Source organism: Acanthaster planci, unplaced genomic scaffold, assembly GCF_054643075.1.
Source record: "Acanthaster planci isolate LZ-2023a unplaced genomic scaffold, COTS_SCS Contig30, whole genome shotgun sequence".
Classification (NCBI taxonomy): Eukaryota; Metazoa; Echinodermata; class Asteroidea; order Valvatida; family Acanthasteridae; genus Acanthaster; species Acanthaster planci.
Window position 1 is genome coordinate 11411 of NW_028257654.1, and position 25617 is coordinate 37027.

Genomic DNA, 25617 nt, shown 5'->3' on the forward strand with positions numbered 1-25617 from the left:
CATGTTCTGACAGAGTCCACACAAACACAGGCTTATTTATATAGAGTTGCATGTGCGCCTATTGATGTTCCCCAACGCACGCTTAAAGTACGCGTGGGTCACGTGACCCATATACCACGCCCACCGACTAACTCCATCTTTTTCAATAACTCACTCAGATACCTGTTTTGGGTTCCATCCCCACCGGAATACATATGTTCTGACCGGGGGTCTCTCATTGTTGTGTTGTATCTGTTTTACAATCCAGTGGTACTCCCCCCGAAATTAACACAGACTTGGGGGTTATAACATCTCCTAAACAACTTATACACTTGTTAATAATTTAGTAGATTTATAAATCATTGTGGTAAATAGCTTGGTATCCATACAGTGGATCTCGCACCCAACCAATGTTGTCCCAGGCGGTGGGTGAACGTGTACGCTGGTCCCAGACTTCGTACGTGGATGGGGGGGTATCTCTCTTCTGCTGTCATGGCCTCCAACACCTCCTGTGCCTCTTCCATAGCCTGTTTCACATCACCAGAGACGGGGTCGCTCGAGTCAGAAGAGATTGTAATGACCTCCTCTTCTTGATCCAAGGAATCTTTGATGGTGTAGGTGTCAATCAACTCAGCAGGTGAATAGTGTGGCGTGGGCGGGTCAAAGGTGTCTTCTACCAAGACAGGTGTTGTTAAGAGTACTGTGTCCGGTAATTAGCTGCTCTCTATAGACTCTGTGCTTATATGGAGACGTTCAATGCCATCCATCTTGGGTACCACTCCACTCTTCCATGACCACGTATCATAATCAAAGGTTCCAGGACTTCTCTGTGGGCTCAGTAGTGGTGGGCTTAGGACGGTGGCTTTGCTGGGTGACTGGGTTTTGGAGACGCCTGTGGGTGTTGCGTCTGTCTCGGTTTGACTGTTGTACAGTTTCCTCTTCTTGAGGACTCGTTGGTGGCCCGGCGACAGGTGCAGGGGTGGGTTTCTCATCGGAGCCGATGGTGTCGGAGGAATCGGACTGTCGCTTCCCGATGAGCTTGTACATGACGAACTGACTCTGCTGGGGGGGATGTCTGATACTGGTTTGACTGGCTCCTTCCCCACGACTGGTCTCGTTTCTAATACTAATGTCATCATCATGTAATTGACTGATGAGATACTCCCACACACAAGGATGGCATTTCTTGGTCACACGTGCTAGCATAGGACACGCCTTCAAACTGCGGTAAATCAGACAGCGATTTTCAATAGCCTCCTGTTCCAACGGGGCCCATTTCCAAAGATCATGGTGGGTGGTGGCAATGACGGGGGTGCGTCTCAGAAACGCTTCTTTTTGATGTTTTACGGGTACCATGGTTTCGGATCCCTCTAGGACAATTTTGGCTTTCTCGATGATGGATTGATCGAGATACGGCTCATTTAATATGATAAGGCGTTTGTCTGGGCATTCCGACCATAAGAAGGCGTATCCCGAGCTACCACAGGTGATTTCCCCTGTATGCACACACAGTTCCCCTAAACTATTGGCCAGCCAGGTTTTCCCTGCATTACTAGCACCAATCAAGGCCAAGGTGTTCAGTTTAGGTAATCGCTTATCAATGATGCGAGCTACATCTTCCACTAATAACTCTAAAAGTAGGTCTTGATACGTGCACCAATCTCTGATCACTTGTGCCGATTCTTCAATGCTGAGATACTTGAAGCTTCCCATGGGGTTAGCCTCTTTCCACCTCCGAGTCAACTCTGACAGGTCTGCATCATTGAGGGTATTTTGGCTCAAGGCCAGGGCCTTTCTAAATTTAAGGTCCCAATTATGGGTAAAGTAGGCCCGTTCCAACTTTCCAGCCACCACAAACCCCTCAAACCTCATAGCTCTATAAATAAAGTCATTAGAACTCTTGGGCCGATATTTATCAATCAGATATTTGATGAGTTCCAACTCTGTCATCTCATCTAATCCCTCTGGGGGAGGAGCACGGTCCGGATCTGGTCTAGGGGGTCGCATGGCACCCCTCTCCGCAATTTTGCGGAGTCGCATTTCTTCAATTTCTTGTGCAGTGGGCTCAATTTTGAAGAGTGCCACCCTATCATCCCAATGAATGGGCATGTGTTCCGCTACTTTTTTTCTAGGGGGTATGCAGAGATAACTCACTATGGATGCCGGGTTTTTCACGGCTTGCATGGTAATTTCCATGCAGAGACTCTTGAGAGCCCTACTGAGCTTTTTCATCCGATAACAATTTTTTTGCTCCGCATGGGTGGCTACTAACAGGTGGTAATGACGTCCCTCCTGTTTACATTTGGTACCCCCCAAAGCTGGATCGTGCTCAAATAATTGCCACTGGTAATCCATACAAGAATCATTGACAATTCGTTCAACGACGCTCAATTGAGCGTCTGCGTGCCAATTACTCCTATAAATAATGCCGGAGTAATAAAACAAGTTCTGATAATTGTCTTTAGGTTTGGCGGGTATGGGGTTCTGGATGATGCCGGGTAACAGTCTATGAGTTTGACTCGAAGATACGCATTGAGCATTGCTTGAGCCTTCTGTAACACAAAACATCAATGAATTTATGTACTTGATACGTTGTATCCATCGTAACCGATTGTAGCCACCTAAAAAATAGAAGCGCAAGCGCGCGCATCCCGTGTATATTTTACATTTAAGATCCATTATGACATCATTGAGGACGTCATAATGCATCCATGGTTGCTATGGCAACCATACATAGGTTCTCCGAAATCAATCTATGCATCTATAAATAGTTTAGGAAGTATGATGTCATGATCTATTTATAGGAATGATTTTCCGTCTATTGGGGGCGTTTAGGAGACCCGGCTATTTTTAGAATCCGGAAGTGACGTCACAGCTCTTTCTCGATGTATACACAAACCAATGGGCCATAAACAATACACACATTTCCGGTACTACTGACCTTTGACCTGGTAGCTATTCTCTGCACGTTAAATCCTCCAGAGCACAAAACGACAAGGTCCTCACTGCACGGTGTCAATAGGCAAAATGTGACCGCCCTCTACGTTCCCCTTTATATACATGTCAGAATGTTTGTTCTATACGCAGACGCACCATGCTCATATATATTCATCATAAGTCTACCAACTTTGGTCTAGTTTCCTGTCACCTCTTCTTTTCAGATCTTACATGTGCGGTTCTGTCACCTCTTCTTTTCAGATCTTACATGTGCGGTTAATCGCACATGTAAGATCTGAAAAGAAGAGGTGACAGAAAACTAGACCAAAAGTTGACTGATTATGTCGATGACGTCATAGACTCCATTGTGACAGCACAATGACGCATGCGCAGACGCGTTGCCATGGCAACACTGCTGGTTCAGGAAATCTCCGGGTTTCCTAAACGGGTCCAAGAGGGAATTACTCATTCCTATATGTTAACACATAGCCATAAACAATACACACATTTCCGGTACTACTGACCTTTGACCTGGTAGCTATTCCTGACGTATATGTCAGGACACCAGTCTTGACTCTTGGGGTCTCTGCCTTTATTGCTGGTATGTACAATTGCATTCTGGGTACAAGAATCTCCTTAAAAAACTTTAACACCTCTTTAACAATTTGTAGAATGACTTTGAATAACCTCTTCCAGTGCATGATGGGATCTCCTAAAAAAATGACCAATGCCCCAGTTGTTGGCCAGACTAGTTGTAAATTAAGCAGTGGTCTGGTAAATCACATCCGTCACGAAATGGGTGGAGGCGTTTCCCCTTCCAGATCAGACGGCCGAGACTGTGGCCAAGACCCTCGTGCAGCAGGTGGTCACGCGCTTAGGAACACCCCTCAAGATCCACACGGATCAAGGAAGGGAGTTCGAGGCGGGCCTTTTCCGCAGGGTCTGCCAGCTGTTGGGCATCCACAAGACCAGGACGACTCCGTTCCACCCCAAGTCTGACGGCATGGTCGAACGGTTCAATCACACCTTGAAGACTACGCTGAGCATGTCTGTGGATGAGAATCAGGACGACTGGGACGAACTTCTTCCCTACGTCCTGATGGCCTACTGCTCCTCTGAACACGATAGCACAAGGCTCACCCTGAACATGCTCGGGTGGGAGGTGGGACTTCCCCTTGGACGTCGTTGTGGGGTCACCGGAGGAAAGGACGGAGATTACCAAGGTACTAAATTACATCGACGAGCTGAGAGCAAAGCTCACGCGGGCCCACAAGTTTGCCCGGCGACAACCTGAGGCGGACTCAGAGCTACCAGAAGCAGCAGTACGACCGTCGCGCCCAGGAGGGCGTGTTTGAGCCCGGCCAGGCTGTTTCCCCAAAGAAGAAGGTCAGCCGCTCCCCCAAGCTGCAGTGGTGGTGGGACGGACCCTTCGCGGTGCTACAACGCCTCAACAACGTGACCTGCAAAGTGCAGCGTACCGCCCGAGCGAAGGCTCAGATCGTGCATCGCAATTGGCTCAAGCGCTACCTGGGCGACGTGCAGCTTGGATGGTGGGAGCGTGCAGCCTGCGGAGCCTTGGCTGAGGAGGCGTCAGCGCAGGCAGGGGGGCCAAGAGCCAGCTGATCCGGCCTTCAGTCCTGCCCGCGGGGGCAGTCTCCCCTCGTTGACGAAGGGACCGCAATGGAACCTATTGACAGGGCGAAGTCGGGACACCTGGGGCCGGAGCGGCAGCGTGTCAAGCAGGGAGAACTCGGACATAGGCAGCCAGGGAGGCAGCGTGCCGGCGGAGCCATCGCCCTGCGAGCTGGAGGCGGGGGCGTGCGTGTGACTTACAGTGGGCGGCAGGTTTGGCGCCCGGCGCGATTCTGCTCCACGCTAACTCCTGAATCTCCCTCTATTTTTCTCCCAAGGATGGACCGGTTGGCCCGTTCCCCATGGTCGGCGGGAATTCCGCCAGCGGACCAACTTGCGGCGACACCTGAGGACGGCTTGTCCGGAGCTGTTCGCCGCCTGGCGCTACACCTGTGAGCGGGGGTGTGGCCACTGCTTCTACCGCTCGGACATGCGGGATCGTAACCACCGACACTGCGACCACGTCCTCGTCTGCCAGGTCTGGGCGGAGGATCCTGACGTCCAGGAGGTATTCGCCAGTGACGGGGGGGGGATGACGAGATCCCCATGGAGCAGTCACCGCCCCCGGTCAGTTGCTGCGGGTGAGCCCCCGCGCTAGTGCCCTTTCGGCGCCGAAGGTGGGGGTCGCAGGGCTGGCCAGAACGACGAGACCAGTCGGATTCGCCTTCCAGTGCGGCCCCGGGCCCCTGTGGCGGCCGCCGCCGTCCCCCTGCGTCGCTCAGTAGAGACGGGGACGCAGACCGAGGTAGAGCCCCCAGCCCTGGTTTGGAGCAGGGGCCGCTGGAGTCGGCCCCCCGGCTCCTGGCTGACGTATGTGGGGGGGGGGATCCGCCTGCGACTGGAGGAGCGGGCCACCAGAGACACAGACACCATGATGGACCCACCCCTCTGTGAGATTCACCACAGCCAGTGGCGGTCAGAGGTCCAGCGGGAGCCCCCTCTACCACCCACCGGAGTCCGTCCCCCAGAGCAACGAAGAAGCGCGGGGGGGACCACGGCGACCGGAGTCTCCTCCGAACTGCCCCCCCCTCATGGTAGCGGAGAAGACTTTTTGAACCCACAATACATGTACTTGTTATTCCACTGCCATGTAAGCTGCGCAGGGGCGACCGGGAAGGTCTCAGGCTGGCCCGTCGGGTTGCACAGCCTCGTTCGGGGACAAACAAGAGTCCTCAGAGGGGGTGGTGTAGCGTCAGTGGAACGGTCCGGCCGGTGGGGGCGCCAGCTTGGACGCGCATCTACTTGGTTGGCTGGCCCCGCTGGTATGCGAACGGCCCGCGGATTTCCCGCCTCGCGCCTGTGTCTAGAGCTTGTCTAAAACACAGAAATGTTAAACGCTAGAGAAATAAAATAGAGATTTTTTGACCAGAACGGCGATCTGTGGCTGTGTGTGTGTCTATATTAGCGTCGGAGCCCAACCCGTTGGACACGCTACAGTATTTTCTGTGTTTTATCGAGCTTTATCCGATCGCCCAAGTACGGCTGTCTGGCTGCATCGACAATTACCCAAACGATATGAACAGAATTGTGTGTGTCGCTTTTAAATAAACTTGGAGGATGAGAAATAACCCTGATGCTAGTCCAGCCATATGCATTAATTCACCATAATGGGCAATGCAGGCGACATTAATTTAATGCCGTAAAATTTTCTATAACTACATGCCGTTAGTGGAACTCCTCTCTCGACCAGTTTTTAAGAGGCTTGTAACACACTCAAAATAGGTGGCAAAGTGGAAATGGGGCGAAGTGGGGATGGGACGACGTGGCTAGGGGTGAAGTCGTTAGGAGCGACATGGAAATAGGGCAAAGTGAGTGTAAACCCTGAAGTGAAGTCCGGTTGCAACATTTTTCCCGATGTAATGGCAATGTCATGCATTATAAATTACATTAACTGCTCTCGTCTAACTCTAACTTATAGGCAGATTTGTGGCTGCAAATCCTTTCTTCTTGGAGCAGAAATGCTTGATCTTTTTTAATAAAGGCTATGAGATAAACTATAGAATTTATCACAGGGAATGGCACTAATCAGGTCTGTGTACTGTGTTGATTGACAGAAAAACAGTATTTGCTGGGTGAAGAAGCAAAATTGGAAGAGGCTTATCTCTTAACTTTTATTCTTATGTCGGGCCTAGTGTTCCACAAATTTGACCAACTTAAGTGTCAAATAGGTTTGTTCTTCATAATGAATCAAACTGCGGGTATGCTTGCCTAATTGAAAAGCCAATCCAATTAAACGTCAACCTCCTTGGATAACTTTACATGGTAATACTTAATGTTGGGAATGTGCTATACATTTCATCCTTCTGTAATATTATAACTTTTTGTATTTATGCAGGGTTGGTCTTGACCCAGTGTGTTGACATAAAGGATTTGAGGATGCTGACGTAATCAGTCAAGCCCCGGACATCACTCCTGATTTTGTTGAATCTGGCATGGATGGACTCCCCTCCCTGCTCACCATGGAACCCGAGCCCAACCTTCCAGCGGGAAATCCATGGCACTATATGCTCCTCCAGCAGGTGCATCTTGAGGTCACACTGTCACTAGGGAAAGTGGTTCTGAAGAACTGCATGTATTCCTTGATGTCTCCATCTGAAGTGAGAAAGCACCGAACAGAACTTCATCCTAGTGCAAATTAACCAGTGTGTTAACAAAGCTATATCCAGTGTACATGTCCATCCATTCCCATTTTAGTGTTTGATCAAGTTTTAAATAAATTCTTCCATGGATTTCCTGACAGTATTACTTCAAAGTACCTTAAGTTTCAAAATAGAACAACCTCTGGTTCTTCTGAGAACCACAAACAAATCAAAAGAGATGAAATCCTTGTTGAAGAGAGTCGGATGATACAGAATTACATGTGCACTCACCAAGTAGTTTTATCCTCCTTGTCACTCATTTTTCGTGCCAGATTGTATGTGGTGTGGCATCTTGCAAAGAGAACGAAGAGTCGTTCGTACTTGAGTGCAAGGTTCTCACCATCAACCTGTATGTTGGGATTAGTGCAGAGGTCTTTGGCATTCTGCACCATACTTGAAGTCGGTTTCCGGAATTTTTTTTTGCTGTAGACAACATGTACAAAGATAACACCGTGTATGAAACTTGTTATGAAATTGCAATTTATGTAAATTCACGTCATAAAAGCCACCTTGCCTCCTTTGGACTGTGATAGTTAGTAACAGGTAAGTCCAGAAGTTCAGATTTGATGAAACTGTGAGATTATAATGTGACTGAGGCAAAGGATGGAATAGTGCAGTTTGAAAGTAATTATTTCTTGGCAGCATTTGCGGACATGATCCCCCACAAATGCGTTTGAATGGTAGGCTTGGCGACGCAATCCATAAATTTGCAGGTTTCTGTCCAGCTATGCTCTAAGTGGGCCTTGGCAAAGCTTCAGGCTGCATTACATCCTGATAGCTTCTGCAGCCGTTTTCTGTTTAAGGTAAGATTTACATATACATGTATGCTGTCAGTGTTGAATGGAAAATGTATTTTTTCTCTTAAAATTATTGGAGAACATGCCTCTCTCAGTTGAAAAAGGTAGTTGCCTAGAGTCATTGAAAAAGATCCAGAAATTATCTTTATCACTTCGGGGGCCATCGAACATTGTGTGACAATAGGACATATTACTTTGTTCTGTAGGGTGTTGCACTTGTACAGTACATTTTTGTGTGGCTCACCATGCATAATCCACTTCATGAACAATAAAGGCACTATTTTTGATTTGAATACGATTTTACAGTTTGGCATCTCAGTATATAGGGACCTACCACCCTGAATGTTTATTTTTTTATTATTCATTAGTAATTGCAGTCTGGATAAACCTTACATCTTCATGCCACTTGCCAATAATTATATATAAAATAACTGGTGTGGAATATGTGTACTGTAAATGTATTTGTATTGGGGAGATGTGCTCTTTAGAAATGGGACATTTACACGTAAGGCATTACTTTTGTGGTAGCATGATGTAAAATGCAGGTAGTCTCTATGTATACATGTACCTTTGTTTTGTATGTGGCCACGCTTTCTATGATGGCGTAGGACAAACGCTGCACTGTGGATAGGGTATGTCCAGGTTGAAGCACGGTTGCAGACAGCTGATCTTCCAGTGCGGCTGAGTAGTGCTTTCAAGAGTCACCTTCCTCTTCAAGTTCCTGGGCTTTCTGTATATTCAAAGTGTGTTCCTTAAAGCTCTTCTGCAGGTTCTGATTTTGGCCACTTGAAGCCAATGTAGCACTGACCTTGATGTCCAGACTGTGGCAGGCATTTTCTAGACTCACATAGTGCTTCAGGAACACACGAATTGTTCTTAGACAAGAATTAGTAAACAGTTTTATGGGTAGCCCAACTCAAGATCTGGAGCAAAAGATTGAAGAGAGAGAAAAAAATTAAAGAGAGAGAAAAACTACGCCATGAAGAACTTGTGAAAAGTCAAAAGGGAAGAAAAACCACATAGAAAAGAGTGGGCAACTGAAGCAGAAGGAAGACTTGACATCCTAATTGATACTGGGTTATGGCAATCAAGGAACGCAGTGATGCAAAAATGAATCAGTGTAAAAGTGACAGAGAGCAATACAATGTTTTTGTTTATTGATGCAGCAACTTCTTTTAGCCGATGGGAGGTCAGTTCAAATAACCAAATGTGATGACTTAAATGTAACAATTCCATTGGCAGTCGGTAAGACTGTTAGTCACTACTTGGCGTCTGAGGATGGGGAGGGACAGATGTAGACGGGTAAAGTCATTAGTCAGGTTCCTGGGTTTCCCCACTGGTTCAACATCACATATGATGACAATGAAGCTGTGTACTCGTACAAACTGGAAGATTAGAGAGATGGCAACTTTGAAATTGTTCACTCCTAATCCGCCATCCCCCCGTAACTGCATAAAGAGAAAAGAAATGCCTTCCATTGTGTTCAATATTAAACATTTTTTTTTCTTTTCACCATTGTTCCTTTGTGTTGAGATGTGTCTGCATTCACTCCTCATTTTCAGTTTGTGATCGTAGGACATAATGGATGCCAATATCCTCACAGTAGACCTACTTGTACATAAAGGAATCATTCTTTCTAGGACTTCTGTAAACTTCATTCTTGCCTCAATATGTTTAAGTGTCAACAATAAGAAAACTAAGCTACATTTTAGAAAATCAGACAAACTGTTTTAAAATCATGCAATGAACTGGTTCACCTACAAGTAGTTAACTTTTTACAGTTTGTTAAAGGATGAAACCACAGCTGGTGCTTACAAAGCCGACTTACTTTCCAGTAACTTTGAAGAATTTACTGTGTTTTCCTTTCCAAAACGACCCAGAATGTGAGATGAACTTAGGATCATAAAATGTAAATGTGATTGGATTTGAAACTGTGTCAAAATGAACCAAGATGCACGTGTATTGCATGTACATATATTGTTTTAATGACTTTATTGCTCCGGTTGCATGTACAATACAGGTCTATTTTCATTTATTGCATGGAATGTGTATACTACCCCACGGAAACTGGCAACATCGGAATCGCAACTGAAATTAGCAGGCCTAATTGATCCAGCTTGTTAATTAAAATGGTGTATGAAACATTGGAAATCAAAATTTGTGTGAATTATTTCAAGGATAAACGTGGTGTGGGGGCACAGTGTATGTATTAACATACATTTCATGAGTATAGATTTAAGAACCAAAACATGATTAAATGGAAAAACACAAAGTCAATCATTTACGTGTCTTGATTTTTTATTTCTTGTCAAATCCAGTAACATCTAATCATCTCATAAGCAAGTTAACCTGCCAAATTGCAAAAACTTAAATAAAAAATATTTTCGAAAATTTAGATTTAAACCCTTTGTGGCCACATGTACTGTTTTGTTTCATTCATTGACAATGGTACTAATGCATCACATTTACTCTAAAAAATGTATTTGTAGTTTATGTTTGCCCGTCTTAAGATCCGGTGTACGCCTGTGCATATAATAGGCCTATTGCCAAAAAATCGTGAAAACAATTTTGAATGAGTGGATTTTATAAAACTAAGAAATGATACTTCAATAAGGCTAATTTACTTTGACACTACTAAGCATTTCGGTTCACCCCTTCAAATACCTGCGTTGTAGAATAAGTTTGACATTGCCACTTTGACTTTGCCACGCAATGTAGGTGTGGAGGCATTAATAGTTTGATTTGTTTGATGTTCATGTACATATTTTATTACAGTGGTCGTTCTGTGGTTTATATAGATGGCCAACCCAACCAGAATGATGAACAGTTCAGTGGGAAATTTCTGTGTGCTGACGTCCCCTCTAATCAACCTGTCACAGACCCAGAGCCTCCGTTAGTAACAAGAATTCTTCTCCACATCATAGGGATATGCATGCAGCCCATCGTACCTGTACGGATGCACCTTCCTTGCTGCTTACTTCATTATAATCAACTGTGGAGTCATTACCACGGCAACCAGGTTTGTCACTGCCAGAGCTTCAACACAGCAAGATTCAGTGAGTCCCAGCCGGGAGTCACCATTTTTGCCGCCAGATTTACCACAGCTGGACCTAAATTCACCATTGCTGCATATGGATTCATCAAAAACCAACCTGGACTCTTTATATATACCACAGCATTTAAATTTATCTGTTACTACCCTGGATGTACCCGTGCCCACTACCACTCAAACCGATTCACCACCATCTCATAATGACCGTTGCAGTCCAGTCTTTTCCGACTTAGTGCCATCAGGTAATGCTTCCACTGTTTAAGCTAAGTCATTAGATGCACAGAAAAATCCGAGTATCAAAATTTTCTTAACAAAACGTTTACTACAATTTCAAAAAATCTGTCTCATTATTTTTCCCTTTTCATTTCAGGCCGAGCCCATGTTGCCTGACGATGTCGAGCCCATGGAAAATAAAGTTTACATTGTGGATGAGTGCAAGTTAGAAATCTTCATCAAAGCCCGTTAATTACAAAAATTCTTTCTGAAATGACATTCAAACACAAGAACAAACAGCATTTCCTTTGAATGTTTCACAAAATTACTATCTTTTGACAAATAAAGATCAAGCAAGGTTTTGCCTTGAAGTGTGATTCTTTTATTTTTAACGCACTGTCTCGTAAGTTTTTTGTTCTTAATTTTGAAGCAGACAATTCCAGCAATCAGCATCACCCAGCACACCCAGCAAAGTCTGATCTAGATGGCTTACTGCTGCTGGTACAGAGATCCTAGAATGGTATGTTTACAATTACACTAGCTTCAGGTATCTTGACAATGACAGAATAGGCAACAGTATGACTTTTTATAGTCGGTCAATGTAAAAAATAACAGATGGGCAGTAAGAGAAATTATCATAAACCCTGCATACCTTGATATTACTTTAAATACTTTTAACCTTAACAAATTTGCCCGAATGCACATTTTTTTATACTAAGAACTTAAGAACAGTATTGAGTAAGCAAACTATATCCATCAATTGAGAAAAAAGTATCCTTTGGTCAATTTGATAATCCTGCGAATAGTTATGTGAGGACAGCTGATGTTTCTAATGGAGAGGCCGATGCCCCGATGATGGTCAAGCTAAAATTCCCCATGGAGGGGTTGGTGCTCCAGATGGTCAAGCTGGTATTCATGGTGATAACAGAATTAGTGCCCAGCCAGGTACCTATCTGATGTGGTCTGTGACACTCAACATTAGAAGTAAATTTAAAACAAAGTTGCCCAGAAGAAAAATTTCTCTGCAAGCGACCATGATCAGACACCATCATATTTACAGAAATTAATTTGTGATAAAATGAAAATGAAATTGGTTTGTAATTATCTAGCAGTGGAGTTATTGAAGTACTTAACTGCCAATATTAAACTTAAACTCGGTGAATCAGAGGTATTATCACAGGAATATTTAATTTGTATTTATTTGCTTGTTCTGTTGCAGCTAAGAAGCAAAAGTGCAGTCTATCCTCCGACGAGAGTAATGCTAAGAAAAATTCAATCCTGCCACCATGTGACTGCAGGAAAAATGTAAGGAACAGTTTGGCAATGACCAAAGAGTACAAATCTGGAGTGTGAGCTACAATAGCAGAATAGACTGGTTTGTGCAAAATGTCAAAAGTTCTCAAGCACACTATTACCAACACCCAACAAAAATCAAATACAGAGAACACACTCATTTGGAAACTTGGGAGAAAGTTTGCATGGTATTCTTTGGCATACCATTGGCTATGATAATGATAGAGTTGTCCAGGTAGCTCTTAAACATGTAAAACATGAAAGCAGTGTTGTTGTTAAGTGTGAAGGTGATCAGAGGGGGAAGCATGTGCCATCCAACGAGATCAAAGAAGACTACACTGGGCAGGTTGTTGCTCATATTGAATCCTACATAATGCTCTCACATTATTGCCGAGAGCATGCTCCCGATCTCAGGTACTTGCCTTCAGCTCTCAGCTAGCAAAGCAGACAAACATCAGAACGTCACTGTTTGGGGAGCGAGTTTGTTTTGGCGAATAATTAGAAAAAATCAGTGGTTAATATCCTACAAACAATTTGCTGGCCTCCATGAACTTGTAGTTCCGTCGACGCAACGGACGCCAAGCGGAGGCACTAGGTAATGCACAGATCAGTTATGAAATTTGTATTACAGTTCTTGACAACCAAAATGAGTTGGCTTATAGTAGCAGTAGGACTGGGGGGTTCACATACACATGTAAGGTTGCTAAAAATAGATCGATGTTTTAACAAACAAAGCAACAACGGTGAATTCAGATTCAGTTTGAACATCTACATTGAAAACATTCTTAATTGTTACTCTACATACAGGCATTATCTTTAAATAAATTTCGTAGCAGTGAGCGTCATTTCCTTCCTTTATCACCAAATGCACCCCTTTTTAGTCAAATGAACTAGGCAAAAAATTTGAGAACATCCACTTATTACAGTTCATCACATTGGCCGATATATTTACTTTTTTATTCAGACCAGTTCTAAGACAAAAAATAAAACGTACTTTAATTTTAATAATCCTGAGCTAATGTTAATAAAAAATATAAGAGTTGAATTCTTTAGAAAATATTTGAAAGAGAAAGGGAGGTATCATGTCCAATTCTTTTGGAAAAATTAAAACGTAGCATATATTGAGACGCTTAGAAACTTAAATTTCGCCGCCATAAAAAGCAGTATAAACTGCAGGGTTCGACCTTAGCGCTGGTCTGCTAGACAAATTCTAGTAAAAACCGCGGCGGACCAGTCAAACCCGTCATCTGGGTAGTCCGACTGTCTAGTGAAGGAAAAACAATACCGACTGCATGAAATAGGACGACGTCGTTAGCTAGTCTACAGTAAAAAATAAAGCCCAAACGAAGTCTGGATCGGTTGTTTTGTGTACCCGTTTAATCCATATAAAAACGTCTAGTATGATAAACAGTTCTGTGCAAGTCTTGCTGTATCATAAGTCAGGGAGTTCTAGTTCTGTCGGATAATAAGGTTTTGTAACAAAATGTATTCTTAAGTGTCTATTTATTATGCCACGGACCTTACTCTGGGATTTTACTGTAGTTTGTAACAATGCGTACAGCTGGTACTTATCTCAGGGGGGGAAGCGAAGAAGTAGCGTTAATTAACTGAAAACATTTAGTTGTCTTGCAAGTTCAGATCAAGTAGGTTCGTGAACAAGTCGGAAGTTATGTGGGATTTTTCCCTTCTGTTTCTGATCCTGGGGCTGGGAAATCTACCAGCACCAAGCGTGATCGTGTAGATCGTGACCGGGAATACGATCGAATTAAACGTCAAAGATCCTACCGCAAGGAATGGGAGTCAGAATTTAAGTGGCTTTCTTATGACGACAACCTTGGCCTCATGTTCTGCAAGTTATGCCGAGCTGCTAATGTCACGGGCGACCGAGGAAAGAAGCAAAATGTCTTCTACAAAGGGTCAGATAACTTTAAGATCGATTCGATCCGCGCTCACGCGACCAGCGACAACCACCGCCTCGCAGTAGATCGGGAGAAAGCCAGACAGTGTGCCCCCGGTACAAACCCAGCGGAAGTCATGCTGAAATCGATGAATATCGCCGCTCTGAATCGTCTGAAACTTCTATTCCAGAACGCCCATGCCATTGCGTTGAATTGTCGGCCGTTCACTGACCATCGATGGATGGCCCGTCTTGACAGCGCGAAAGGCTTTGACGGCGGTTCTACCTACCGCACTGACAAAGCTGCACGTGCTTTTATACACAGCATTGCCGAGGTGAGCTTCATGAATATGTACCTTGCTGTATTTGTGACGTCACGAAGTATAAATTTTGCCATTGGTGTGAATGCGTTTACCGTGCGTCATTAATATGCAATTACTGGTATTCAGTTCTGTGATTGGTGGTTGTGACATGTACTCAATCGACATGGTCATGGCGCATGGCATGTACGTGTATATTTCCATGTCCATTTACGCCGCGTGTACGTAAACGTGTACACATGTATGATGTACATGTACAATGTGTGCATGTACAGTGCGTGTGTGCACTGGTAGCGCGCAGCAAGGTGCACCATGTGCACGCTGTTATTTATGAAGTTGAAGTCAGCAACCTACAGACAAAAAATTACATTAAAAAATAAGGGGGAAGGATGCGGACCAGTGAAAATGCTGGCGGACTAGTGAAAAGTCTACATTACTGGTCCGGATGGCCAGTGAAAAAAAAGTTAAGGGAAAACCTAGAAAGTCTCTTTCCGCCAAAGTGAAAGCAAATTTCCCAAAGCATTTGCTTTAGCTAGTACGTGATAAGGTTAAACCTAAAGAGTATATATATATATAGGCTATATATATAACTCGGGTTGGACTCGAACCCACGACCTCCTGCTTACTAGTGCAGATATTTTTATATTAATATACGTTGGGTAAGGGCAAATCCTGTTATATATAATTAACATCTCCCCAACACAAAAATACATCTTGATAAGTGCAAATGTGTCAAACGCTATCTAGAACTTCACAGCAAAATTACTGAGGCCGTTATTACTCACATCAATTATTAAAAATTTAAGACCTTTAACAGTATTAGTTCGGGCTTTTTTGTTTGTTATATTCCAACATGTCTATTAAACTCTCATTTTTTTAAATATAGTGCCAAAGGAGTCCCTTGTGGTACTCGACTGTGACGGGACTACTGCAATCACTAAAACAACGTCGCTGATCTTTAATGGACCTCCACAAAATAGGAGCGACCAACTGTACATGTAAACTGGGGGGACGAGCTGCTTGCCACCAAAGTCCTATGCATGTCTGGTACGTTCGATGAGAAAGACAAAAAATGATTTTTTTTTTAATTTTAGTGACCTAGCTTTGACCGTATACAACATGAGATGTCTGGAGAAAGGACCAGTTTAACTAACTCCTCTTTAAAAGTCAAAAAGTAAATGTATGATCTTGAGCCACACAAAGGCAAACTACAAAAGGTGGATTTGAAATGAATAAGGTGAAATTATCATCACACTTTGGATTCAGCAATTAAACAAGAATATGACATCAAGCATATTGGCTATTACTTTTTATTAATTTTCCAGGGATACCCGCAACAACTTGTTATTCTTAATTCTTGTCATTATTCAATGGCATGCATCTTTCAAAAACAAAGCCATTCATTTTTCCATCACTTGCATACTTCATCCTTAAATAAAACTCATTTGACTGAATTTGTTGTCTCATCTGCATTAAGCATCACTGAACTAACTTCACAATTGGAAAATAAAGTTCTGTACAGTTCAGTCTAATAGTTTTGTCCAAGTGTTTGATGTGCCACAGTGAACACAATCTCTGAGGAATGGTTCAGTGCCATTCCTAGATTAAGCCACACAAAAATTCGTTGTGTTTCCTATTACACTAAAATAAATTAGGCTGGTTGGTTAAGTAAAATATTTTTAACTCTAAATTTGTTAGAGCCCAAAACGTAGGGTCGGATAAGGCCTTTTTTTCTTTGGGGGACACATACACTTGTTGAAATACAAGTACACTTCTTCAATTAAAAGCCCAGCTGTTTGCTTCTGTTTCCTCACACACAGATGATCGAACCATTCTTAATGAAGAGGACAGGCAGTATTGGACAAGACTGCAGAAGCAGACCACTTCGGCTGCCACAAAAAAGCGAACATCCAAGGAAAACGTGATCATGCATGAATATTTATTTTAAGTCATCTTAAAAAAATGTAAAACAAACATTTATTATCAGATTGAAAAAAGTTAATGAAGTATTCAAACAAACTTCCTATCTCATGAAACGTGGCATGGTTTTTCAGTTGAGGAAATCTGAAATTTATGGGTTTTTTTGCCAACCACAAGTAAAGTTAACAATTCAACAATTCCTGTATTTATCTCCTGGGTACTTAAAAATCATATGCAATACTTATACACAAATCACCAAATATCCTTGGCCAATTTGTTCACTACATTGGAATTTGTTTGACAAACAAGTTAAGAACTGGCTGTTTTCATACAAAAGAAACAGATAATTTCGACAAATGTACCTGTAACAAAGTTCTTTGGTCCTTTTCTTTAGCCAAATGAGCCCCTGAGGACGAGAAACAAGAATCCTGCCTCAATCATTGGCCTCTTCCCATCCAGTGAAGTTGAGGAAGCTGGCAACCATAACCAGCAGGATCGACCACTGCCTGCTAGTGGGGAGGGACGAGAAGGGGGAGAAGTTATTCAATTGGGTGACGACTGGGGGGATGTTTTTAAAAAATATATTTGGGGACCTAGGTTATGAAGGAGGGAAACAAGAGGATAGCAGGTAAGAGGAAGAGGGGAAAGAAGGGAAGGAAAAGCAGAGGAAGCAGGAGGAGGAGGAGTAAGAGGAGGGAGACGGCGAGAAGCAACAGGAAGGAGATGGAACAGGAGGGAGACGGAGAGGAGCAAGGGGAGCAGCAGGAGGGGCTACCAAGACAAATTCACATAAATCTGCTGCTGATAATTCGCCAGCAGCAGGAACACGCAGGAGCATTGGCCCAAATTTCAAAGCAACTTGATCTTATTGAAGAATCATTGAGGGTCGATGTTCCCCGTGCTCCTGTTGCTGACGAACAAGAACCGGCACCAGCTAATTTTGATTATAGACTTAGTCTCGTACAGATAGCTGACTTTAGCGACAAGTCGGGGTCCCCCTATAATTTTGCGGTTCAATTAGCAACAAGCTTCTTCAGTGAAGCGGAGTTGGCCCACCATCGCACCCTACTTGAAGGAAGGGGGTTCGGGTGCTTGGTGCAGATGCGGAAGGCCGCCTTGACCCCGTCCGCCTCAAGCTGGTAGAAGAAAACTTCTACCGGCTGTACCCTCGACGAAGGGAAGTATGAAAGAAGGCCTGCAAGGCGATTGATGCTGCTGGGCGGGAACATCTCCGGAAGGAAAGGCTACAGAAATGTAATGTCCGCTTTTAGTTAAAATTGTTCATTCCAAGAAATCAGCCCGTTTTCCGAAACAAAATACCAGCTTCATGATGAGAATTTAAGAAATAAACTTGACCTTTTAGGAGTGTTTAGAGTAATTCTTCAGTCTCTTTGACTCCAACTTGAAATTGAATAAACTGTTCTCACACAATGCCCATTTACAAACACGTCAAAAACGCAATTTTTCCACTCCAACGTAATGGCCAACATATAACCTTAAAGGTGGTGTACACCATCGGTAAAATCCTGAAAATCTGACTTCCGTATCATCCTGAAATATCTTACTTGAAAGAAAGTACATAAGAGTCTTAGTCAGTAAAATATTTCCACGCAGAATGCTGTAGTTTTTGAGAAACCAAAATTTTGTTCTCTTTATTTCACATCGCATCACATCACATCCTTTAACTGGCACCAATTTTCTTATTTGTAGCGTTTGAGATGTTAGGAGTCACCATTAATGAACGGATAAACCTAAAAGCAGGTAAATAATATATGCTGACATTATTTCACCAAAAGTACTGTGAACTGAAGTCACAGAAACCCGAGTGTTAGGTGTAACGTAGAAAACAAATTGTATTAGTGTGAAGTTGATTTCATTTAAGGAAAAATTTTTAACAGGAGAATTTTTCGAATTCAAATTCATCCCTAGATAAAAAAGTATTATCCAATACTGAGGCTGTTTCTCAGCATTGTGATCTTCCTCAACAACAGTTTGATGTCCACCCGTTAATCCCCCTTGTTTTAAGACATAATTCTTTTTTACTAATAATTATTAATGACTCAACTATAAATGGAGTTTCAGAGTTTCATCGAAGTGTGAACTGATGGCTGGGTGGGCGGCATAATAATAATAAATCTGCACACCGTCAAACACGTGTGTAGATGAGGTCACCATATCAGTACTCTGTTCTGACCTCCGAATCTTCTTGTGGAATGAGCAAAAACCTTTAGTTACATGTAGGATCAAGTTCTGTACCTTTTACCTTAGTAGCACAGTTTCCATTTGTGGAACGTCGTATAATTAATTCAATTACATGATGGTGATGTTTTCTTCATACCACACCCCTTTAAACCTTTGTAAACAATTTCACAGTTATGAAAACCGTACAGCGGCATGTTTAACAAATTTTGGAAAATCCGAACAATAAGATAATAGTAAAATTTCAGTACATTCTGAAAACCATTGGGAAAGTTTACAAACTCAAGATTGATGAACGGGAAAACGTCAGCTTCGAGAAACGGCGTGTACTCGTAAAGCCGATAATATTGCGCCACATACATTGCACGTACAAGTAAGTGAACAAAACGTAGGGACCGGGTAGAAACAGCTGCCGGTCCTCGACCCGACCAAGGTCAATCGTTATCACGTTCAACGCGTTTCGAAATCTTAATCGCACTAAACGCGCTAAATTATGACATCATGACCAGACCCGATCGTGATAAGCTTTTGTGTTTCTTAACAATTTATCGGTATAATGCTAGGTATAAAAAGGAAGATTTTTTACTCACCTCGTCATTGCATGCTAGTTCATGATCGTCATGGCACGGTGCAGTGAAGCCACCCGCCGTCGCATTGCTCAGCTGAGTGCTCACTCCGCACATGCCATAAGAGCCACACTCCTTCAAAGTGGTTTGACAGTTTCCAAGAGTGGCCTTTATAAAAGTCTTGCAAAAGGTGAGAGAGACTTCTTGTTTGGGTGATCTGCCGATTTCTGGCCGCAAAAGCAAAATCAATACGCACATTCGAAACATCATCGATGGCGAGAGCTTGAGCGCAACAATGAGCAGAGCGCGCGTGACTTGCAGGACAGCTTTCGCCGGGAAACCGGTGTTACTGTTGGGCTGTCCAGCATTCGGCGGGCCAGGAGGAATCTGGGGTTGGTTTCGTTCGGCACTCAGTACTGTCAACTCATCCGAGAGGCTAACCGGCCACAACGGTTAGAATTTGCGCAACGGTGTCTTGCTTTGCAAGACACGTTCAATGATGTTGTGTGGTCAGATGAGAGCTCCATCCAGATCGAGCGACATGCCAGAACCCAGATAGCAAGCTTACGTTGGGCCAACATTGGTTCATGGTTGATTCATTGGCCAAATATCGGTGTTGGCTGAGAGATGTTGGCCCATTGTTGGTCCAATAACAGAAAGTTTTCCTAACCTTCGCAAAAAAAGTTTACCGTTGGCCCGTTGTTGGCCCAATGTTGCTGAAATTGACGGCAATTCACATATCGGCACGACGTTGGCCCAACTCCACTTCGCATCGTACTAAAACAACGACGCATATCACACAATAAAATTGTATGAATGTCAAACTTTAAAAAAAATAATTAAATGGCTTCTTAGGTTGTATTAAAATAATTACCCCTTTTAAATATTTATGAATTAAAAACTTAAACAATAAATTTAGAAACATTTTATAATATTGTCCGTGCTTTAAAAACATGAAATAAAAATACATGTACCACAAAATTTCGCGCGTCCGCATCAGTTTACTGGCAAGTGGCCAAATAACTCCTACACGCACACACTCGTCGTATACGTAGTACACAATGTAATGTAGCGCGCATCGTTCGCACGTTGTAGACGTGTTTTAGCCTGTGTATACAGTACATACATGCAGCACACGTCCTAGTATCTATCTGCCGGCCGTCCAGTGCAACTGCAAGATTTATAGCATCGAATCCATCTTTGAGTGCAACCAATCACCTGAACATACTTCAACAAAGTCAACGATACTGCTGAAGTACATGCCAGTTTGTTGAGATGAGGTTTGTATATAGACGTTTTCCCGTTTTTTTTTTCAGCCTCATCACGACGAGTAAAAATGGTATAGGCCTGAGCCTTCGTTGGCCCTACATGTACATTATTGATACATGTAGTACATGTACATTGTGCAAGTTCCGTGACGTTCATCTTGCTGGACTTGTGGCTGTAACAGTACTCGGCTAATAATTTTGACCGTGTATTTAACGGTGGTCAGAAAGTAGGCCTAAAGTTTGGGGATTTTAAATTGGCAAGTCATTGTCTTATTGGACAAGGAGGAGGAAATTAAAAGATAGAGTTTCAGAAAGCATAGATGACATCTTTGAAAGTACTCCTAAGCGGCCTAGGCCAAATTGTCGGGATCATTTGGGCCTAGGCCTACTTCCGAACAATGGGGAACAAGGCCTCTCTGTTTCACCGTTAGTTTCCGATGAGTCAGTGAGAGCACTGACTGCAAGTTTATCTGATGAAGAGCATTCAAACTTGAAGAATGTTGACATGATTGATGAGCCTGCAAGTGCCACAGATGACTTCTTTTCTGCTTGCAGCACAGACTGTAACCAATCATTTGATCACCTTATGTTGCTTCCTGAAGATATGCAAATGTACCATTTCCATGAGAACAACCATGAGTATTCTAGTAGTACTGGAAGTGACTGTGAGTTTGCCGAATGAGCGATTGAGCATATCCCTGCAAAGAGGCAGTCAAGGTACTGATTCCAACAGTGTTTAGATCGGTTATGAAAGCTAGAGACAACTAAATTTGAGTTGTCTCAGTCAAATCGATTAATGAATATAAGTTATGACCTATGGCGCAAGTAAAATTGCTCTATTGCTTTACAGTCTTGAGAATGAAAATGAATATTTTCAGATGGTACTTAACATTTTCATGGTTCATGATACTGCTGTATGAATTTGTACAGTTGTGTACTCAGGTTGAATTGGCTTGGAAAGCGCAAGCCAGGTCCTGTTTGCTGGACTGGGACATCTGAGAGTACCATCACTGGCCAGACACGAGTTGCTTTATGGTTTCCTAATGATCGAACAGTAATATCAATTCCATCCAAGAGTCAGTTATTTTGAATTGGAGCTGTATTGTTGAGATAGTATGTGACGCAATGGACTGTTTCACTTTTGTTGACCAAATCTTCTAGGCCAAACCCACGTTACCAGGATAGCGATTCCTCTTCTGACGAGGACTGCTCAGGCTCATCACGCAACGTCCAGAGAGGCAATCAGCAAAAGCGCCAACATCTATCTGCAACTTCGGCACCAAAGACGCCTGCTCAAGCCCTACCTTCTCCACCCTCATCCTTGATCAATCGGTGGCCAGCTCCAGTTTGTACAGGTATTTTTTATAATCATCCTATCAAGTGGAAACAATAGTATTTTTGGTTTACTTTTTTTAGGTGGGGAGATTGGGGGAGTAGGCCAGGGCAGGTGGGTTTTTCGTTTTTGCCATGAAATTAATTTGCTCACAACATGAAACAATTTGGGACATGCCCATCTCAGTAACAACTTAGGCTTACTTCATATCCTGATCCTTCAAAATTGGTTCAATCTATACGTGTTCATAAATTGGTTAACTGATTGTGAACCCTTCCAGATCTTAATTTGCTTTGTAAACAGTGTAAAACCGTATGTAATTTAAAGTAGTTACAGACCGAAATCGGCAGTAAGTAATTGAATTGTATGTTTTAAATCCCATGGGGCAAACTTATTGAAATCCTGCCATTCGAGTGTCTTTGCTCACCTTAACATTGACAAAAAAAATCTTCTGGATTGTTTTCTAGGAGCTGTTCGAAGAAACCCATCCGTGCAGTCAGCCACAAATGCCGAAATTGACGAGGTGATCAAAGTGTGGCTCCGCTACTCAAAAGACCAAGATGGTGGCAGGGTAGCAAGACGAGCAGCCGCTGCAGCTGTAGCTGAGCCTGCAGCAAGCAAGAGCCCTTCCAACCTTGATGAACTATCCACCGAGGAATACAGCAGCAACAGTGACAAGGAATGATTGTTGTTTAGTGGTGTTTCATAAAAGATGTATTCTTCATTTAAACAGTTTATATAGTACCATTCAAAAGCCTTTGTTAAATTATAGTTGTGTTTTGAGATGACATCTTAAAAAGTGTTACTGTGTTATTTTTCAGTGGATTCCATATGTTGAAATTGTGATTCTTTTGCAATGAACCCCAAAATTGTAAACGTCTTGCTTCTTAATCGATTGTGTGATGACCAGTGTGGGTTGGTGCATAAAGCCTGATTTAGTTTTCATTTGGCATTTGAAACACTGGTATTAAGTGAATATCTACAATAAAACCTTGAAGTGTCATCTGAGAGATTTACTTCCAGTTACCAATCCGAGTGAAAGTCAAGTACACTAAGGCCTGCTGCAACCTAAGTAGCCTACAATTACCATTTGTAAAACATCCTTTGTGAACTTATTCTTGTGGAGGTTATTTTAATGTAAAACTTTGCATGATGTGGGAAACTTTCGAAAACTAAATTTTGTGTGACACCATTTAATAAGTGGAGCAACTGGTAATGCAAAACAAACTATAAACATAAGTGTTTGATCTTCAACACAAAGTACTTTTTCAGAGAAATCCAAGCTCCTCTTCTGCAAGCAATGCTTGATAAATCCCTTGCTGAGATGTTAATAGAGGGAACTTGAAAAATATATCTGCTGTATTCCAATAGCCGTACACACTCATTAGTTAATTGTCTATCATTGTTTAATTATTTACACTTGATGCTTTTAGGAACTACCACAGCCCACAGAAGTTAATAATTAGTTTGACTACAAAACCTGGTTTTATAATGCCGAAACCATGAAGCTTGTTTTTATATTACCCAAATAATGATTACAGCAAAGTTCCAAAGATTTGTTCGGCAAAGTGAGAGATTGCTCAGATTCATTTTCAGTTGTTGAAGTGACAACAATTTGTTTTATTAAATTAGTGGCAATATTGCTGTTCACTTGCCGTTTACTGTTAAAGGTGTTTAAAAGTGTTAATATTTTTAATAGTTGTTATTAAGAAATATAACTGTGACGCTTTGAGCTTTGAACAATCTCAGGGAAAATTCTTGTGTTAAAACTTTGTAATTGTTTTGTTTGTAATTGTTTTTATAAACTTATCTCAGAACAAATGCAGATAGAATAACTTAAACTGCATTGCTGTTTTTGCTATACAAAAGTTAACTTTTGGCAGCCCTCCAAATACTCTGTGACTGCAATATCATTTTGTAAGAAAAATGTTAGCAGATTGGTTAAAAATTTTAATGCAATCAGAGCTATAATTTAGATTAAAGTCTATATACTATGATGATTTTACTATCTGTATAACAACCATGAGAAACACAGATGTATAATCTCTCATTTAGTAAACTTATTTATAACTTATTTTGATCATTGGACCAATCAATCCGTAATGGTAAAAAAAAATCTCAGAAAGAAGTAAATGCAGTATCTTTTCTTTCTATTATAGCGTATTATAGGTAATACCCCCCCATCAAAACATTTGTAATTATCATCTTAATGACAGGTTCCAAGAAGACGCGCGCCGAACAACCCTACAATTAACCGTCCTACCTGGCCCATCCAGCAACCGATGATGGCTATATATGTTGGCCTGTGATTGGCCCAACTGAGACCAAACAATCGGCTCAACACAATTGGCCCAACCGTGCATGTTTAGTATTGGCCCAACCTTGGCTAGATGTTGGCCGTCGGTAGTAATGATCGGTATGCTGTTGGCACAACTGCGACCCAATAATCCCCGATTCCTCATTGGCCCAACCATTAAATGTTGTCATTGGCCCAACGATGGGCAAAGGTCGGTCATTCTGTGTAAGTCATCGGCCCAACGTCAACCCAACATGTTGGCCCAACCGTGTGCCAATGAGCAAATCCAAATCGGGCCAATGTGGCACGCCGATGTCGGGCCAACGATTAAATCCTACGTTGGGCCAACGTAAGCTTGCTATCTGGGAAAGTGCTTCCAAAAGAAGAACATGTCAGTTGTCCTGAAGGTTAAACCCAAGCATCCGCTGAAAGTCCATTTCTGGGCAGGGATACGTAAGCGAGGGGCGACTGGCTTTGGCATTTTCGATGGCATCATGGACGGGAAATTTTATGCCAACGCAATTCTCCGTCACTGGCTGATGCCTTTTCTGACCAGATATTTTCCGGAGGGTCATCGATTCCAGCAGGACAAATGTCCAATACATTGTTGTGGGGAGGCGAAGCACGTAATGAAAGAGCTAGCCATTAACTGGTGGATCACCCCTGCAGAAAGTCCTGATCTCAATTCTATAGAATCAGTTTGGGCAGAGCTTAAGGGCCACTTGAGGAGGCACGTGAAGCCGTCGACGAAGGAGGAGCTTGTCCGGGGCATCAGCGACTTCTGGAGGAACAAGATGACGCCAAGCAAATGCAGGCAATACATCAATTACCTCCAGAAAGTTCTCCCAGTTTTTTTGGAACGGCGGGGAAAGGCGCCAGGCCACTAGTTACACCAAACGGCTCTTTTCAGAGCCACACCTGTATCAAAGAGATGATCATTTGACTGTCTTGAGTTTGTGTCAACTTTGGGTTACCATGGCTAGTAAAATAAATCAGAAGTAGGCTTACTTGTTAATGATTTAGTATGGATTGTCATTAGTTTTGATGACTGACTTTACTTCAGCCAATGACAGAAATTACGTTTTGCTTGAAGCCCGAGTCTACTTAAACCAATATATAAATAGAAACATAGGCCTAATCTTCATTAACTGCAAATCGACTGAGCACGCATGAAGTTTAGAAATTCTCAGACACGTGCAGCAAGCCTGGCGTTTCCTTGTATACACATCCTGTAGAAAACCTTCAAAGCAACGAACCTACGTAATGGTATAGAGGG

At 42.8% G+C, this 25617-nt stretch overlaps 2 protein-coding genes and 1 long non-coding RNA gene across 7 annotated transcripts; 2 read left to right on the top strand and 1 right to left on the bottom strand.

Annotated features, from left to right (window-relative positions):
- Window positions 1–2455: 2455 nt before the first annotated feature.
- Window positions 2456–4539, top strand: LOC147795430 (uncharacterized). The gene is made up of 3 exons (XM_087131908.1): window positions 2456–2477; window positions 3738–4071; window positions 4191–4539. The coding sequence occupies exons 1-3, from the start codon at window positions 2456–2458 to the stop codon at window positions 4537–4539; spliced, it is 705 nt and encodes a 234-aa protein (XP_086988034.1).
- An 11516-nt stretch (window positions 4540–16055) lies between these two features.
- Window positions 16056–20038, bottom strand: LOC147795431 (uncharacterized). 2 transcript variants are annotated; one of them, XR_015423907.1, is made up of 2 exons: window positions 19469–20038; window positions 16056–17185 (listed from the first exon to the last, which is right to left on the bottom strand). It is a non-coding gene; the product is annotated as an uncharacterized LOC147795431 (long non-coding RNA). The 2 variants fall into 2 exon arrangements; XR_015423906.1 differs by having other exon boundaries at window positions 16056–17188.
- A 546-nt stretch (window positions 20039–20584) lies between these two features.
- LOC147795432 (uncharacterized) lies at window positions 20585–25064 on the top strand. 4 transcript variants are annotated; one of them, XR_015423905.1, is made up of 4 exons: window positions 20591–20724; window positions 21268–21429; window positions 21874–22067; window positions 22513–25062. XR_015423905.1 is itself a non-coding variant. In XM_087131910.1 (3 exons), the coding sequence occupies exons 1-3, from the start codon at window positions 20720–20722 to the stop codon at window positions 22728–22730; spliced, it is 414 nt and encodes a 137-aa protein (XP_086988036.1). In that variant the 5' UTR covers window positions 20585–20719; the 3' UTR covers window positions 22731–25064. The 4 variants fall into 4 exon arrangements, 2 of the variants coding, with proteins under 2 accessions (XP_086988036.1, XP_086988035.1); XM_087131910.1 differs by lacking the exon at window positions 21268–21429 and having other exon boundaries at window positions 20585–20724; window positions 22516–25064; XM_087131909.1 differs by lacking the exon at window positions 21268–21429 and having other exon boundaries at window positions 20585–20724; window positions 22513–25063.
- Window positions 25065–25617: the final 553 nt, after the last annotated feature.